Source organism: Canis lupus, chromosome 3 (assembly GCF_048164855.1).
Source record: "Canis lupus baileyi chromosome 3, mCanLup2.hap1, whole genome shotgun sequence".
Classification (NCBI taxonomy): Eukaryota; Metazoa; Chordata; class Mammalia; order Carnivora; family Canidae; genus Canis; species Canis lupus.
In genome coordinates, this window is record NC_132840.1 from 40,760,780 (window position 1) to 40,780,358 (window position 19,579).

The 19,579-nt window shown below is 37.3% G+C and overlaps 1 protein-coding gene across 8 annotated transcripts in view; it reads left to right on the forward strand.

The window, feature by feature from the left end:
* Window positions 1-19,579, forward strand: part of PATJ (PATJ crumbs cell polarity complex component) — a 356,261-nt gene that overhangs the window by 45,151 nt on the left and 291,531 nt on the right. For all 8 annotated transcript variants that reach the window (XM_072820502.1, XM_072820508.1, XM_072820504.1 and 5 more), the window contains exons 11-14: window positions 229-370; window positions 4,044-4,190; window positions 8,302-8,378; window positions 10,790-10,846. In XM_072820502.1, the coding sequence (XP_072676603.1) occupies window positions 229-370; window positions 4,044-4,190; window positions 8,302-8,378; window positions 10,790-10,846 (423 nt within the window). The remainder of the gene's footprint in view (window positions 1-228; window positions 371-4,043; window positions 4,191-8,301; window positions 8,379-10,789; window positions 10,847-19,579) is intronic.

Genomic DNA, 19,579 nt, shown 5'->3' on the forward strand with positions numbered 1-19,579 from the left:
TAATGTGTGACTCTGTGGAGTGTAAGTTTGAGTTTGCTCTTTAGGTTTTCAGGAAGCTTGTCAGCATGTTTTACTACCAAGTTTGCATCCTATTCAAAGATAATTACTTAGGTTTAATACAAATTCACTTTGGCATGAAATGAATTGCCTAATATTATTCTGCCTTGTTAGAATTGAAAATAGCAGTTACCTTGAACTCTCTGTTTAATGTGTCTCTTCCTGTTTTAGGTTGATGGTGTGAATATTCAGGGTTTTACCAACCAGGATGTTGTTGAAGTATTACGAAATGCAGGGCAAGTGGTACACCTAACTCTAGTTCGAAGGAAGATGTGTTCATCTACTTCTCCCCTTGAACGGTCTTCAGACAGAGGTAGTTAATTCCAGTATCCCTCTCCCCACCGCATAGTCTGGGCTTGGAAGAATAGCTTACTTGGGGAAGTTGTTCTGTGAGTCTGGGAAGGAAAAACTGCCTGTCTTTTTGTAATGCAGTGATGGAGAAATGAATCAGCTCATTTGTGCATTGAAGAAGAGTTTCCTTGCCTATTATAATGTGCCAGTCCAAATGTTAGAACGTGAACCCTGACATGCATTAAGCTCTGAGAGCTGTTCTAAATGGGGATGGAAATCATTTTTCCAAAAAGCTTCTAAATTTCATTTATTACTTATATTTGAATAATAAAGCTTCAACACCTTTTGTTCTAGGGGGCTCTCATTTGTCTAATGCTTTGACATTTTGCACACTTCAGATTTCATATTACTTCTAACGATATATTTGATTCTAATGTCTCCTGATTTACTCTTTGAAATACAGAGGGGAAAAATAAAACCTGGATTTCTATTAAGAACATTTTTATTTGTGAAATATTTGTTATTTTGATTAAAGAATAGCAGATTTTCATCATAGAACAAATACATAATAATATGCATGGCAGTTTTTTAATTATCAAGTTATTAATGTGTAGATCAACAAAATTTGACAATCCTGAAAACAAATTCAATTTAAGATGAATGACTAGTTATAGAACTAGCGAGTAAGAAATAATTCCATTAGAATTTGTCAGAAGATGAATACATTTTGCCCCCCCCTCTTCTGAAGATATAATAAGCCTGGAAGCCTTGCTTTCAACTGATATTGATTTATATTTAAATTGGAACTTTTTAAGTTTTATGTGATAGTGGAAATTTTGCCGCTGAAAGACAGATGCCCTGTCAACTGCATCGTATGTATGAAATTAAAAATTGCCTAAATAGTACAAATTGTACAAATGCTATATTGACCTTAAAAGGTTTACATAAATATTTATATCAACATAATGGTTTTTAATAGCTCTGATAGAGCCCTTGGCTTCAGCCTACTGTATCAAATAAAGTATGTCATCGGCGAATTAGCAATTCTTTCCTGCGCATGCCTACATTTTAAATTTATGTTGGAATAAATTTTGACTCTAAATTTGCACTTCTTCCATGGTTGAGAGGACCTTCATGTGGATTTTACTAGCATCCTTGAAAGAGTGGTCTACCATAGCATTTATCACGCCCTGTTGGAATCACCTGTTTTACATGTAGCCACTGTAATATAGGGGAAGGGTGTTGCCTTTGTTCCCTGCCCCATGTAACAACACTTTTGTGTGCCTTCCATAGCCAGCATTTTGTCTATTTTACTGAAGCAAACTGTACAACTTCTAGCTCTTGTGCAATACCTTCCTCTACCATTCTAAAACTGTCTTTTTCTCCTCTAAACCCCTACTGTTTTGTATACCTTGTATATCTTATTTGTGTACCAATTTGTATATTACTTGCAGCATGCAATTACATCATGTACTGCTCTGTACTGTAAATTCTGGTATGTAGCTATTTTCCCCACCTGCGCTAGCAGCTTCTGGCCGCATTACTTTGCCTAGTACTAGGCTGTGCTTTTAGTGTGTATCACCGGATTAACGATCTAAAAAATTTATGTATGGTTAAAAATGTCATATTAAGATCATAGGAACTTAAAAAAATTTTTTTACAGTATTTGTTTGTCTACAAAGATTTTTCCATTTGAGAAAGAGAGTGCACAATGGCATGCATGCCTAGGGGGGAGAAGCAGACTCCCTGCTGAGTGCAGAGTCCCAGACTGGATCCCAGGAAATGGAGATCACAACCCAAGTGGAAATCAGAAGTCTAACACTTAACCTACTGAGCCACCCAGGCGCCCCAAGATCACAGAAACTTTTAACTGGTTATATTTTCCAACTTTTTATAGTTGACCCTTGAACAACACAGGTTTCAATTGTGTAGGTCCATTTATACATGGATTTTTTTCCAATACAGTACTATACTGTATTTTCTTTCTTATGACTTTCTTTTTTTTTTTTACTTTTTTTCTTATGACTTTAATGACTTCATTAATGACATTTTCTTTTCTCTAGCTATATTATAAGAATATTGTATATAATACATATAATATACAAAATATGTTAATTGACTATGCCTATCAGTAAGGCTTCTGGTCAATAGTAGGTTGTTAGTAGTTACACTTGGGGGGATTCATAAGTTTTATTTTTTTTTTTCTTTTTTCTTTTTTTTAAGATTTTATGTATTCATGAGAGGCAGAGACACAGGCAGAGGGAGAAGCAGGCTCCTCACAGGGAGCTCGATGTGGGACTCGATCCCGGAACCCCAGGATCCCGGAACCCCAGGATCACGCCCTGACCCAAAGACAGATGCTCAACTGCTGAGCCACCCAGATGTCCCTATATGGGTTTTCAGTTTCATGGAGAAGGGGAAGGGCCCCTAACTACCTTCGTTGTTCATGGGTCAATACTATTATAAAAAATTTTGAATGTATAGAAAAATTGAAAAATAACAAATACCCACAAACCTACCATTTAGATTCAACAGTTACTGTTTTGCCATATTTGTTTCATCTATTTCTCTTTTTTCCTTAACCACTTAAGAGTGAGTAGTAGACATCATGACACTTTAGTTTGTAAGAATAAATCTGTAGTTTGTAAGAATAAAGATATATAATAATATTATCACATCAAAAAAATTAATAGTAATTTCCTAATATTAAATACTTAACACATACTTAAATTTGCCAGTTGCCCCCAATGTCTTTTGTAGCTTCTTTTCCCATTTCCCCTTCTCTGAAATAAAAACCTCATAAAATCAAGATTCAGTCACACATTGGACTTACTGCCTGCGTTGTGTTTCTTTGGTTTCTTAATCTAGAAGCACCCTCCCACCCCCCCCCCGCCTCTGTGGCACAGACTTTTTGTAGAGGGATTTGTTCATTTGTCACTAGAATACCACATTCTGAATTTGATTGTCATTGTAATGTAATTTAACTAGTTTCTCTATCCACTATATTTCCTGTGAGAAGATAGATATAAAGCCTTAGTTAATCCAGGTTAAATATTTTTGGTAGGAATACTTTATAAGTCATGTGTGATTATTTAAAAAATGATCTAAAATGACTCTTCTTCAACCTTTCTTGTATTTAAGAGATATGTAATGACTTGCATGCTTGAGATTGAAAGCTTTGGATATCTTATTACGTAGCTCAGTTTAGCTAAGGCAGGAACCACTGCAACCAAGGGAATTCTCTCCAGTTCCCTTGCAGTTCATAAAGTTACCTATGTAGAATTAATTTTTTTTTTAACTCATGATGATGTCATTTTAGAACCTAGCAGAGTCCGGAGCACAGGGATGGACTTCTTTTGCATATCTTGCTCCTTACCACCACAAGCACAAGATTGTAAGACCTTAGTGTTCTTTTTCTTTTCCAAGGCTAGGTTGAAAAGTATCTACTCCTTTGTCAATGACTTTACCTTGTTCTTACCTTCCCATTGCCTGGTTCCTTATCCTTTTCGATATTACCAGCAGTTTCTTAATTTTTAAGGACTTAAGTGGTTATCTCACATGGTGTTTTGAATAAAGGAATCCTATACGTAGGTTACCTGAGATGTTTGTAATGAGTCTGTGAACAGGATTGTAATAAGCTCACTTAAATATGGTCTTCAGTTACTAGTGATTCAAGTTAGTAATTCTTATTTTAGGAACTGTTGTAGAACCATCGGGAACACCAGCTCGCTATGTAACTGGAGCAGTGGAAACGGAAACTAATTTGGATGGTGGGGATGAGGAAACTGAAGAAAGAATGGATAATCTAAAAAATGACAACATACAAGCCTTAGAAAAATTAGGTAGGCACAAAGCGTTCAATTCAAAACAAAGTAATTTGACTTTCTCATTTGTTAACTGTTTTCCCTCTTTATAGTTAATATAATATGAGAAATTTTAGAGGCATTTTGAAGATGCAAAATAGGATGTATATGTGTGTGTGTGTGTATATATATATATATTTTTTTTTTAATTATTTGAGAGAGAGACAGAGACAGAGAGCATGAGCATGAGCGGGGGGGAGAGGAAGAGGAAGAAGCAGACTCCCCACTGAGCAGGATGCCCTATATGGAGTTCAATCCCAGGACCCTGGGACCATGACCTGAGTCTAAGGCAGATGCTTAACCGACCAAGCCACTCAGGTGCCCCCCAAATAGGATATTCTTAATATCAACATCTTTTTTTTTTTTTAAGATTTTATTTATTTATTCATGATTGACACACAGAAAGGCAAAGACATAGGCAGAGGGAGAGGCAGGCTCCCTGCTGGAAGCCAGATGCAGGACTGGATCCCAGGACTCCAGGATCACACCCTGAGTCAAAGGCAGGCACTCAACCACTTAGCCACCCAGGCGTCTCTTAATATCAACATCTTAACAATTGTGGGAGTTGGGGACCAAGCATGTTATTGTGTAATCTTTGTTTAATTAATTTTGAATATTGCATTTTTATTAGTATATATTAACTATTTTTTAAGCTTGTAAGCATTTTTAATTATTGCCTATGTTAACTTATGTATATTCATTGATACAGCTGTAGATATCTAGCTGTCTGTATACATACAGCAGTGTTTCCTTTTACCATTATAATTCATAATGTATACATATTTACATGTTTTATAAAACTGCCAGATTGCTAAATATTTATATTTTAATCTTATTTTGATCTTATGTGCAACTTTGTCCTTTTACTTTGTACTTTGATACCTTGGCTACATAGTTGACTCAGTTCTGCAAGCATTTTGATAACAGTCTCATACAATTCCCTGTACAGAGGTGCTCAGGAAAGCCTTGACAGTTGAATGAAATGGGATACCTAACACCATCCTCTTCCAGAGAAGTTTTGGTTTTGATTGTCTTGCCTCAGGAAAGGATGACCTGAAGGAGGGAGTAACACTATTCAAGCTGAAAAAAATTTCCCATAACTTGAAAATTTGCTTTATTCTTTTTGACCCAACTGGATTGTAGTTATATCTTTGCTACTTAAATTCAAGTGAACCCATGGGACGCCTGGGTGGCTCAGTGGGTTAGCGCCTGCCTTCAGCCCAGGGCGTGATTCTGGAGTTGCAGGATCAAGTCCCACATTGGCCTCCCTGCATGGAGCCTGCTTCTCCCTCTGCTTGTGTCTCTGCCTCTTCTCTCTGTGTGTCTCTCATGAATAAATAAATACAATCTTAAAAAAAAAATTCAAGTGAACCCAGATAGGTTTTCATGGAACTATTGGGTGAAAATCAAATACATTTTGAACTTAGAAATATTTTCAGACATTTTTATCTGCTCTTGTTTTTGTTTTTCAAAAGATTTTATTTATTTATTCATGAGAAACACATACACACACACAGAAAGAGAGAGAGAGAGCGAGAGAGAGAGAAAGAGGCAGAGACACATGCAGAGGAAGAAGCAGGCTCCATGCAGGGAGCCTGACGTGGGACTTGATCCCAGGTCTCCAGGATCACGCCCTGGGCTGAAGGCGGCGCTAAACCGCTGAGCCACCTGGGCTGCCCTATCTGCTCTTTTTGGTTCAACCTTACTGCATATTTTTCTTTTTTCTTTTTTTAAGATTTTATTTATTTATTCAAGAGAAAGAGAGAGAGAGAGAATGGCAGAGACATAGGCAGAGGGAGAAGCAGGCTCCATGTAGGGAGCCCAATGCGGGACTGGATTCTGGGACTCTGGGATCATGCCCTGAGCCAAAGGCAGATGCTCAAACGCTGAGCCACCTAGGTGTCCATCGTTGCATTTTTTTTCTTCACGAGTGTGTATAATTTAAGCTTAACAGTAAGACCAAAGTCGTTGAGCTGCTAAGAAGTTAGCTGTCTTTTTTGCTGTAGTTGCAGAAAAGCTTTCCCTTTTTTCCCTTCTAGGTTCTTTGGTCTAATATTTAAATTGACATAAAACAGATTAATAGGAGAATAACAAATTTCATGAGTATGGGAGCCCCATAAAAATATGAGACCCAAGAGTAAGTTGGGCAACTGAGGTTTATATACCATCCTAAATTAAGGAATAGGATAGAGGCTTCAAAGATGAGGACGATGGAAATTTGCAACATGATAAGGAGAACAAATGTTCGGTAATTAAGTTTGCTCTGCTGTGCCAATAGGTCTTTCAGATAAAAAAAATCATCTATGGTAATAGCTCTTTCTGGCATAGACCTCCTATCTAAATTCTTTTAGGTAATGAGAGAGGTAAAAGTTTTTTCTGTCAGGTCTTGATTGCCGTCAGCTCAAAATACTCTATATGCTAAATGGCATATTCTGGTCCCCTTCTTTGCTATTTGAATAATTATTTCAGATCATCATACTATTCAGGTTTTAAGTCATTTTGTATAGTCCAGGATTTATTGGGCTGCTGAAAATAGTCTTTTCCTCTGGGACTTAGTTTGTACCATGCTTTATTTTATTATTTATTTATTTTTTTGCTGTACCATGCTTTAAAACTCATGACTTCCATTGTACAAGTGCTTCCATTGTACAAGTGAAAGATGAAAAAGTCAAAAGAATTGTAGGTGAAATATTATATTATACATGTGTATGAAATGTCATCTTTAAATATCATGTTTTAAAAAAAAAAAAAAAAAAAATAAATAAATATCATGTTTTTAAGCTTACAATTCAACCAAAACTTTGCAAATTAACTTACCAGATAAACTGCTTCACGAAAGAAATTTAACAAAGACGGTAGAAATCTAAATGTAATTTCTTATGGAAGTGATGACAGCAATAGATAGGCACAAAGGTGCAGAGCCCACATAAATGATATTTTGCTTTTAATAAGATCTTTGGTTAGTTATCCTCGACATGTAACCTAGCATGTCAGTTGATACAGTTATTTCATGGATATTCTTTTGTACATCTAGTGAGTTAAGCTGTTTAGTGTTTATAAACTTAGTCTCTGAGTTCTGAGGTTAGCCTGTTTTACTTGATGATTTGCATTATGTAATTAAGGATTATATGCATCCAAGGTGAGCTGTCCGTGCTGAAGACTGAAAGAGCTGATATTGCAAGTTATGTTTGATTTTAGACAGATGGTTATGTCAGCTGGAGTAAGTGTTCTGTGACTTGTTTAATCTTGTCACAAAATTGAAAGAGTTTTTCCTTAACTTCAAGAAAAAAAAATGTGAAGGTTTATTTTCTGCTACTGCTATAAGTTGAAATTGTATTTTTAGTACTTTAACTTTTGCCTATTAGGCATTACTCAGACTATGAACTGTGCCCTGAGCTTCTGGCTAAGATCATATGGAGGACAGGCAGGGCACTTAAAATCTGTCTTAGTTCTTTAATATTATCTTACCTATGCCAAAAAGGCAATATTATACTCAAGAGTCACAAAGGTATAACCAAGTAACCACATGAGACCAAAGTACACAGAGTTTCTAGTCTATTAAAGCCCATGCATCTTCCTGGTTGAATTAAACCAGACGTGGTTTTATATCCGCCCAGATGAGAAGTCTGACAGGATTGTGTTGATAATGGCCAGTTGATGGTAAAGATGTCTTGATAAAGTTTTACTTTTTCTATGGGTGAGTGGAAGGTATTACTTTGAAGTGATTAACATTTAAATTAGATTCTTGTTTGTCTTAACATATTGTAAAGCAAAGCCAGATGTATTTTACTTGTAATTGGCAGGGTGTTTACATATAAAGTGCATATATTTCAAATTTCATTTTTAAATTATCAGTTCCTCTTCCCTTTCAAATAGTCCTTATCAACAAAAGCCCCTTCATATTTTGGACACAACATTTTTAAGTCACCTCTGATTTACTTTACCTGGTAGACTCAAGTTAATGCATGTTCCTTTCTATTCATTTCCCTTTTACTTACTGGAATTGTGGAATTGTGCTATTATTGAGGAATTTAGTAGTCAAGTTTGGCTTACAGTAGCTTCAATTAATTTTTTTTTTTTTTTAATCCAGAAAGAGTCCCAGACTCTCCAGAAAATGAGCTGAAATCTAGATGGGAAAACCTATTGGGCCCAGATTATGAAGTAATGGTATGTTAAAATGTGGTAATAAAAAACCATTCATGTCAAGTTCCTAACATTGCAGTTTAAAGAAAAGGAGAGCCCAAGATTAGCCAGTTTGCCTTTATTTTTCCTCCTACCTTCCTTCCCTGGTGGATCAATTGATTTTTATTTTCTTTTTTTTAGCATTTTAAGCTGTAAGAACAATTAAGGCCTGCACACAAGTTTCAGTTACTATTAGCAGACACTCAGTTCATGTTGAAAACATTTAAGTCAACGGTAGGTAGGAGAATCTTAGAAGACTTGCCTTTAAATTTATAACCTGTATCAGCTGCTTAAAATTGCTGGCATTTTTATGATTGCTTTTATGATCTGTTTGTTTTATTGTACACTGAAAGGGCTATGGATATTAGTCCTATGTTTCACAAAGAATCTTACAGTTTTATGAGAAAAATGAAAGAATGATTATCAAATGTATTAGAGAGAACAGGAAGTAATTTAGGTTAGGTATAAGTTTATAGCACCAGTGGTCCATTAGACTTCCTTTCACCTGTTATTAGATTCATTGAGTAAGGGATTGATTACATTTCCCCCTATGAATCCATGTGAAAGCAGAAAGCTGTGCTTAGAAAAGCCTCTATAGTGTTCGCTAAATGCATTAGTAATAAAATATTCTATTAAATTTCTATTGTCATTCATGTTTTCTTACATATGTTTATCGTTAGTACTTGTTGGCTGCTTGTGGGGATTTTTTTTCTTTTCTTGCTTCAGAACATACAACCACTATCTATTGTCAGAAAATTTCCACTGTTGTTAAGATAAGTTAAAACATCCATACTCTATTGTTGCTAATTCTGTACTTGCATTTGGTACTCATGAATTGCTGCTGCTTTACTTCATAGATTTTTTTTTAAAGATTTAAAAAATTTATTTATTCATGAGAGACGCAGGCAGAGACATAGACAGAGGGAGAAGCAGTCTCCCTGTGGGGAGCCCGATGCAGGACACGATCCCAGGACCCGGGATCACGACCTGAACCAAAGGCAGATGCTAAACTATTGAGACACCCAGGCATCCCTACTTCATAGATTTCAAATGGTGTTTTGTCATTAGGCTATCAATCACCTTTGCAAATAACTTTTTCTACTATTTTTAGTGGCTTGATATTCAAAGCAATTGGGTGTCCCAGTATTTATAAATGGACAGTTTTGGGATGGGCTCTTTTTGGTTAAGATTTTTTCCTCCTTATAACTACATTTCCAAATTTTATCTATCACACAGTGAGGGCATAACATAATGGCTAGAAATAGGAGGCAGAATTCGAGGTTGGGTGGATATGTATGTATGTATTTATTTATTTATAGATTTTATTTATTTATTCATGAGAGACGAGAGAGAGAGGCAGAGACACAGGCAGAGGGAGAAGCAGGCTCCATGCAGGGAGCCTGATGGGGGACTCGATCCTGGTACTCCAGGATCACGCCCTGGGCTGAAGGCAGATGCTCAACTGCTGAACCACCCAGGTGTCCCTAGGTTGGGAATTTAAAGTGACAACTTATTCACTAAGGGTTCTTGCTGCTCTGAGCAATGAGGAGCAGAAAAGAGAAGCCAGGCAAGATGAATTAATGTATGCATACACTCATGTACAACAGTGTTTCTTATTTCATTTTTCTTCTAGAATCTACTTATGTGAAGTGCAGTACATTCTAGAAGCTTAAGTTGGATCATTGTTTAACTTGTCCCCTTCTTCCAGATGCACCATATTTTATTAACAACTTACAGATGCAAATCATCAGTAAAATATTTTGCTTGCTAGGAATTCACTTCTGTGGATCTCTACCACTGAGGCTTAGAACAATAGTTTTAGGCCAGGATTAAGAGCTTTAAGTATTCCATGAACTTCTCACCAGGCCAGGTCTTTCTGTTTGTGTCCTTGCCAGTTATTTCTCTGAGGGAAATGATGGAGTTTGCTGTGGAAAGTCAGATGCTTCAGTTTTTCCAGACTCCTCTCACTCTACTGACCTCACAAACTTTGTTTTAAGGCCTGAATTTAAGAGTAAAAATGATTATACTCTTGGCTTTGTTAAAAAAAAAAAATAAAAATTTTTTATGGACTCTTTAGAGGATTATATTAAAATTTTAGGGGTCATGGATTTTTCACAATAGTGTAGGAGTTTGCTCCTCCCCTTCTGATTTAACTTCTGAGTAATTTAGGGGAAAAGATAGCTATAGTGAACAGTAACAACAAAAAAAGAAATATTCTCTGAAATTTTACATTATGTGTTTTACTTATGGATTTCAAAAATACCCAAAATAGATATGAATGCAGATGTGATGGTGTTATCCATATATAGGGTTTACAGATTTTTCTTCAGAAAACCTAAGAAGAAATAAAGTTATGCTTTTATAAATATTGGGGATATTTTTTCTTGCAAATTTAGGTTGCTACTTTGGATACACAGATTGCAGATGATGCTGAGTTACAGAAATATTCAAAGGTAAGCATTACTTTAAAAAATGTTACCAGTTTTTTGTTGTTTGGTGAACTTTCTCTGAGTTCTTGTTGAAGAAATTAAATTTTGTGCTGTGACCAGAAGTTTCCAGAACTTAGTCCTAGATGTTTTCTAGAAATGTGATAGGTTTTCACTGTTAGGAAAGATGATGGTTAGATATGCCTGGGAAGAACATGGGGTGCCTGTGCCACTTTCAGAAGCCAAAACCCTGGTTTGATTGCTTTGCTCACCTTACAGGTAGTATACAAAGTAACGTCCAGAGTGTGTCAGCCTTTCAGACATTATCAGCAGGACTTTTAAAATATTTCCTAAAAATTGAGACCACAAACATAGACTTTAAGAAAATCTTTCAGGTCCAGGTGTTTAAAGGCAGAAAAGTACATTATAGGAGGCATTTTTTTCTTGAACTTAAAAAATTTTATAGTGAGAGTTTTATTTCAAATGGCAAAATGCGTTTCCCCCAGCATTTTTATTTTTTTCTCACTACAAATTAATTTTATAGTTTCTATTCCGGATAATCAAAAAGAGGGTATTAGATGCTTAGAGAAGACTTCTTGGCTTTCTCAACAAATGATGAGAAAGGAAAGATTTTCTTGTCAGAATAGTTCCAGAATTTATACTGTAATCCCAAATGGGTATATGAGCTAAACCCCGCTTAAACTCTGCTGTCACATGCAGCATTCAAAATGAATTCTCTGTGTCGTGTCCCATGAGGGTTTTTTAAGAAGTTATCTCTTTAGATAGTTCTACCATTTCTTTTTCTGAGTATTTATGCTGAATATTTCTCTTCCATAATTTTATTTTATATGGGCTGCCATTTTACACGTGTGAATTTGTAGAGAGTATTTCTTTCTTCCTAAGCCTAACCTGCATCTTGTCACCTCTTTAATGCACCTACGGGGCCAATAGACCAAGCATTTCTCAGATGAGTAATATAAAAGCAACATGGCACAACTTATAGTTAATTTTAAATTATTTACAAAATCATCGTTAGATAGTCGCTAATTAGCAATTCCATCTAACTATGTTGAGAGGGATTTAATTTAAGATGATACTAAGAAATACAAAAACCATACCACACTTCAGTTGTTATTAATCATTGCAGTACAGTTTACTGATTACGTGGACTTTGGAGTCAAACTGCCTGAATTCAAATTCTGACTTATCCATTCACTAGCATGTAATATTAAACTATGTTTCAGTTTTGTTGTCTTTTTTTTTTTTTTTTTTTAAGATTTTGTTTATTCATGAGACACAGAGAGAGAGAGAGAGGCAGAGACACAGGCAGTGAGAGAAGCAGGCTCCATGCAGGGAGCCTGATGTGGGGCTCGATCCTAGGTCTCTAGGATCACATCCTGGGCTGAAGGCAGGTGCTAAACTGCTGAGCCACCCAGGAAGCCACCCGTTTTGTTGTCTTTTAAAGGGAGATGTTAATAGGGTACTACCTACTTCATTGGTTTTATAGGGATTAAATATACTGTGCCTAGAAGAGTTCCAAGTACATGCTAGGATGCGTCACTATTATTATTACCATAAAAATCAATGATGCTGTCCCCTAAAATTGTTCTATAATATAGACTAAACTCTTAGATATTAGATATTTTCTATTTATCTGTTTTCCTGTTTTCTAAATTTCCTGTGCCTTATATGCTGCTGAAGCCCACTTATTGAATTTTTAATTTTAGTTGCTATATTTTTCTATTCTAGAATTTCTGCTTTATTCATTTTTATATTATATTCTTTGGTGGAATTTGCAATTAAAAAATTTGTATTTGCCATCTTTTCCTCTGTTTCTTGAACATAATTAGCCACAGCTTATAAGGACTTTAGTTAATTTCAACATCTAAATCAACTTTGTATGTGTTTCTATTGTTGAATATTTTCTTTTGTTATTTGATTGTCTATCTCATCATGCTATAATGTAATGACTGTCTAACATTATGCAGGACAACTACAAAAGCTTCAGGTGATGTTATCTTTGTCCAGGAGACTCATTCTTTTTTTTGATAAGGAGACTGTGTGTGTGTGTGTGTGTGTGTGTGTGTGTGTGTGTGTGTGTGTGAGAGAGAGAGAGAGAGAGAGAGAGAGAGAGAGAGAGAGTGTCTACTCAGCAACTCTGGTAGAAGCACATGGAAAGGCTTTGAATTGAACAGACTTTCAGAACTAATTCATACAAAGTCACCCGTGCATTTAGCTGTACATTCATTCATTCATTATTCATTTATCAAAGACTTATTGAGGTCTACTTTGTGTCAGGTCCTCTTGGTACTGGGGTTTTGGAAGGGCAAACCCTGCCTTACAGAACTTTTATTTTCATGAGGGGAGATAAAAAAATAAGGAAGTTATATTATATGCGGGATATGTGCCATGCAGAATTTAAGGCAGGAAAAATGAATAAGGAATTCAGGATAGTGAGTGGGTTTGCAATTTTAGATAGGTTGACCAGGGAAGGTCAGTTAAGATGATATCTGAGAAAGCATTTTAGGAGGTGAAATAAGAAGCCTAATTTTTTTTTTCTACAGAATATGAACAATAATACTTCTGTTAGAAGATTAAATATAAATATATATAATGTATGTCTTAATATACCTCAGTGCTGATACATAAGAATTGTTCAATAAATGGTGATTTTGTTTTCCAGTTGTGTGCTTCATTTTTAGTCTCTAAACTTTCAAAGTCTCCTTTAAAAAAACTTTTTTCAAAAATATTTTTTCAAATTTTTATTTAAATTTCAGTTACCATACAATGTAATATTGGTCTCAGGAGCAGAACTTAGTGATTCATCACTTACATGGAACACCCAATGCTCATCATTAAGTGCCCTCCTTAATGCTCATCACCTATTTAGCCCATCCCCCACCCACCTCCCCTCCATCAACCCTCAGTTTTTTCTCTGTAGTCAAGTTTCTTATAGTTTGCTACTCTCTCTTTTTTCCCCCTTCCCATCTGTTTCATTTCTTAAATTCCACATGAGTGAAATAATATGATTTGTCTTTCTCTGACTCATTAGCTTATCATGATATACTCTTAACTCCATCCACATCATTGTAAATGGCAAGATTTCATTCTTTTTGATGGCTGAGTAATATTCCATGGTGTCTGTGTGTATGTGTGTGTGTGTGTGTGTGTGTGTATGCCACATCTTTATCCATTCATCAATTGATGGATTTTTGGGTTCTTTCCATGGTTTGGCTATTGTTGATAATGCTGCTCTAAACATCAGGATGTATATGCCCCATTCGAATCTGTGTTTTTGTATCCTTTGGATAAATACCTAGTAATGTAATTGCTGGATCATAGGGTAGTTCTTTTAATTATTTGAAGAACTTCCATACTGTTCTCCAGAGTGGCTGTACCAGTTTGCCTTCCCACCAACAGTGTAGGAGGGTTCCCCTTTCTCTGCATCCTTGCCAATATCTGTTATTTCCTGTGTTGTTAATGTTAGCCATTCTGATCAGTGTGAAGTGGTATCTCATTGTGATTTTTTTCTTTTTTTTCTTTTAATTTTTATTTATTTATGATAGTCACACACACAGAGAGAGAGAGAGAGGCAGAGACACAGGCAGAGGGAGAAGCAGGCTCCATGCACCGGGAGCCCGACATGGGATTCGATCCCAGGTCTCCAGGATCGTGCCCTGGGCCAAAGGCAGGCGCCAAACCGCTGCACCACCCAGGGATCCCCTGTGATTTTTTTTTCATTGTGATTTTATTTGTATTTTCCTGATAATGAGTGACACTGAGCATCTTTTCATTTGTCTGTTAGCCATCTGGATGTCTTCTTTGGAAAATGTCAATTCATGTCTTCTGCCCATTTCTTTTTTTTTATTTTTTATTTTTATTTTTTTTCTTCCCATTTCTTAACTAGATTATTTGGGTTTGGGTGTTGGGTTTGACAAGTTCTTTAGAGATTTTGGATACTAGCCCCTTATCAGATATGTCATTTGCAAATATCTTCTCTCATTCCATAGGCCACCTTTTAGTTTTGTTGTTTCCTTCGCTTTGCAGAAGCTTTTTATCTTGCTGAAGTCCCAATAGTTCGTTTTTGCTTTTGTTTCTCTTGCTTCTGGAGATGTGTCTAGCAAGAAGTTGCTACGGCTTAGGTCAAAGAGGTTACTGCCTATGTTCTCCTCTAGGATTCTGATGGTTTTCTGTCTCACAGTTAGATCTTTCATCCATTTTGAATTTATTATTTATTTAATTATTGTTTTAAAGTATTTTATTTATTTATTCATGAGAGACAGAGGGAGAGACATAGGCAGAGGGTGAAGCAGGCTCCCCGCAGATGTTACTGTCCAGTTTTCCCAACACCATTTGTTGAAGAGACTGTCTCTTTTCCATTAGATATTCTTTCCTGCTTTGTCGAAAATTAGCTGACCATATAGTTGTGGGCCCATTTCTGGGTTTTCTGTTCTGTTCCGTTGATCTATATGTCTGTTTTTGTGCCAGTACCATACTGTCTTGATGACTATAGCTTTAAAAAAAAAAGGAGGCTATTTTAAAACATTTAATATTTAATTGAAATTTTGTTGTACCAAGGTATTTATTTCTTTAACATTTTTTGCCCTGGAAGAGTCATCCATAATTGCACTATTTCCTTTTCATATTTAGCTGTTACCTGTATATATTTACATATTTGTAGTTAGTATACCCATCCTTTTATGTCATGTATGCATGAAAGGGAGGGGATGTGTGCTTTTCTCACATAACATCACACATACTTTTTTCTATAATTTCTTAACTATAAATGTCCACAGATTATTTCTTTATATTGATGAGTTACAGTTTTTAAAATCTTCCTGTAATTGTGAGTTTAGTTCTTGACTCAGCAGCTTCTCAGTGCCCCCCCCTGCAATATGTAAAGGAGTCTTTATCCTAGCAGAACCTCACAGATGAGGATACTAAAGTTTGCATAGGTGCAATGACTCACCTCAAGTTTTACAGCTAGATAGTAGCAGAAGCAGTTTAGAGCACATTCATTCATCTCTGAAGTTCCTACTCTGCCAGCACTGCTATCAAGAGTGGACAACAAAATGGAGCCTAGAGCTTTGCTCTCATAGAGCTTAGACTCTGGGTTTGGGTAAGGGCATGATAGTAAACAAGTGAAAAATAACTTGGTAAAATAGTTGTAGATTATTAATAGTGATGCAAAGGATTAAACAAGATTGTGACAGCATCACTGGGGAGGAGAGAACATTTTGGAGAGATCCAGAGAAAGCCTTTCTGAGCTCAGGCTGGAAGGGTAAGGACGTGGGGAGCGGGGACACTGGCGAGTGGCAGGTGTAAAAGCCCTGTGGGAAGATAGGGCCCGCTTGTGGGGAGAATGGAAGTTGTTTGTTTCAGTGTTGGGGTCTAAAGAAGTGAAGAGTAGAATGTTAAATGAGGCTGATGTGGAAGAGCAGGTGCTGCAGGGCTTCCAGATCCATGGTGATAAGCCGGGGCTTCAGTTGCAGTGCCAGGTAACGCCAGTGGAAGGTTTAGTGGTGCAATGTCAAGATCTGAGGTCAAAGCTGCAGGTTTTTCTTCTGTCTCATCAGGTTTCTTTCTTTCTTTTACTTTTTTAAAAGGTTTTATTTATTCATGAGACACACACACACACACACAGAGAGAGAGAGAGAGAGAGAGAGGCAGAGACACAGGCAGAAGGAGAAGCAGGCTGCCCGTGGGGATCCCGATGCGGGACTCGATCTCAGGTCTCCAGGATCACGCCTTGAGCCAAAGGCAGAGGCTCAACCACTGAGCCACCCAGGCATCCCTCTCATCAGGTTTCTAATTAGAAAGGCCATGTTTGTTTGTTTGCTTAAGATTTTATTTATTCATGAGAGACACAGAGGGAGAAGCAGTCTGCCCTCGGGGAGCTTGATGTGGGACTTGATCTGGGGACCCTGGGATAAGGACTTGAGCCAAAGGCAGATACTCAACCCTGAGCCACCTAGGCTCAGTTTCATGACTATAGTCATGTAGCTGTAGTCATGTTTCATGACTATAGCTGGTGTTCCTAAGGGTCTACCTGTCTTCAGATGGTTACTCCAGTTTACTACCCTATTGCCACCACTCTTGATGACCATTCAAGAAGCACTTGCATATATTTACTGGCCAGTGTTAATAGATATAGTTTTCTAGTGAGGTGGATGAAGTTATGGGGAAAGAGGGAGGTGAAAGCAATTTACAGTGGCTTGAGCATTAGCTGCACTGCTTCTAGGAAGCCGTTAATCAAGACATGAGAACAGTTTTCCCGCATCTGGGGAGACTTGTACTTTTAGGGATGGCTTTCTTGGCAACTGTTTACTCTTAAGATAATCAGAGCACTGTGAGGGAGAAGCATTAAGCTCATTCCAGTGACCTTTTTGCTGGCCATCAATTGTGATTCAGAATGAGCATTAGTAAGATCCCTGGCGTGGGAAACAAAAATAACACGTCCTGTTCTTTGGTTTTGACAAGACAGGCTGACAAATTTCTCTTTATTTCCTTCCTGAATTGTATTCTCTGAACTAAAGGACATTCCAATGTGAATTTCCCCTTCACTCAATACAAGTAAATCTAATTTTTAAGTCAGTGGGATGGACCCGGCCTTCTAAGAGTTGCAGTGTTACCAGTTGATTACCAGGATTGGTTCTTTGCTTTAAATACATTTTCTCCTTTATTTGTCACAGTTACCTATTGGTCAGCAGCTGTTTTCTTCTTTCCAACTGTAATATGTGGAAACTGAGTGTCAGGCAGGTAAAGTGTCTTGCCCAAGATCATATGCAGCAAGTAAGTGGCAAAACTGGGAAACAAGTCAGAGGTTATCTGGCTTCTAGATCTGTGCCATTCTTTTTTCTTTTGAATAAATGATATAGGGGCAAGCCCTAAAATTAAAAAGTTACAGAAGTACATCCTGCAAAAAAATAAGTTACCCTCCCATCCCAGTCCCTTTGGTCTCCTCCCCAGAGGCAGCTACTGTTGTGAGCTCTCAGGTGTGTGAGTTTTACACTTTGCTGGTTTCTTTTTCAGTAGAAAGTGGAAGGCGGGCAGCCCAAGTGGCTCAGCGGTTTAGTGCTGCCTTCAGCCCCGGGCCTGATCCTGGAGACCCGGGATCAAGTCCTGCGTCGGGCTCCCTGCATGGAGTCTGCTTCTCCCTCTGCCTGTGTCTCTGCCTCTCTCTGTGTGTGTCTCTCATGAATAAATAAATAAAATCTTTAAAAAAAAAAAAGTGGAAGGCACAGGATCGAGTAACTGTAGTAATCGAGGTGCTCAGATAGGGTAGGTGGCCTATGAGAAACAGGAGCTTTTTCAAAATACATATGTCCTGTTTTGTTCCTCCCAACCATTATTCTAATTCTGTAGTTTATGGTGAGGTCCCTAAAGAAGTTGTGATTCTTTTCCTTGCATCACTCCACTGAGAACGCTATACTGTTGAGGTATTGTTAAAAGGCCTTCTATTTGCTCAGAGAAGGAGGTGGGACTTTCTCAAGAAAGGCAAAGGAGGTTTATTGGGAGGATGGCCTTTGAAGTGTACCCTGAAGAATGAGTTCAGGGAAATAACTGGGTATTCCAGATGGAGAAAATACCAAGAACAAAAGTAGAACAGGAGTCATAAGTGCAAAGTGTTAGATCGGATGTCAAAAGCTCATATATCATGCAGGCTAGGCAGGTAACCTCAATGATATTTAACATGATAAATGCCAAACAAAACAAAAGGATAAATGCCAGTTGACTCTTGACCTTGCTGTTAGGCACCTAAAAAGAACCTTTGCTGTGTTTCTGTACAAAAGAGTACACAGTGTGTATTTTTTGAATATTCAGAATTAAAATTTTAGATGGGCGAGGGGCTTATGCTATATTTCACTGTTTATTTTTATTTTGTTTTTAAATATTATTTATTTATTTATTCATGAGAGGCAAAGAGAGAGAGAGGCAGAGACACAGGCAGAGGGAGAAGCAGGCTCCATGCAGGGAGCCCGACGCAGGACTTGATCCCGGGTCTCCAGGATCAGGCCCGGGGCTGAAGGCAGCACTAAACCGCTGAGCCACCCGGCTGCCCTGTATTTCACTGTTTAAAAGTTGTAGCTTCATTCTTGGAAAGCTTGTTTTTGGGATGTCTGGGTGGCTCAGTGGTTGAGCATCTGCCTTTGGCTCAGGGCGTGATTCTGGGATCCGGAGTCGAGTCCTGCATTGGGTTCCTTGCAGGGGGTCTGCTTCTCCCTCTGCCTATGTCTCTGCCTCTCTCTCTGTGTTTCTCATGAATGAGTAAATTTTTTTTTTTTAAGTTTGGGTTTTTTTTTTTTTGTATGGTAAAATTAGTAATTCTTTCCCTCTAACTTTTAAACATAAATGGCATTTAACATCTTCAATGTGTGTGTGTGTGTGTATGTTACAAGAGCCAATCATGGGGTTCTTTCCTATTTTGAGTTCAGCTTTTTGGAAGCATCCTCCCCCATTCTCCTGACATATCTGTTCCTCTCCAGAAGGGTTTTTTTTTTTTACCCTGAAGCAACATCATTTATATTCTCACTTGAGCATTCTGATATCTTGTTTTAGGGTCCTAAAAGTAGATCTTTTAGCAAAATGAATGAACTGCGGTTTGCTTCATGACAGGTCTCTCCACTCACAGTTTGAAGGACTCTAGCTTGCTAGGTCTCATTTGATCTTTGTCATTTTAGCACTGACAGTAAATCACACAATGGTCATACTTTTCCTTGTATATATTTCCTTGTATCTTTTACTTGTCACATCAGGATC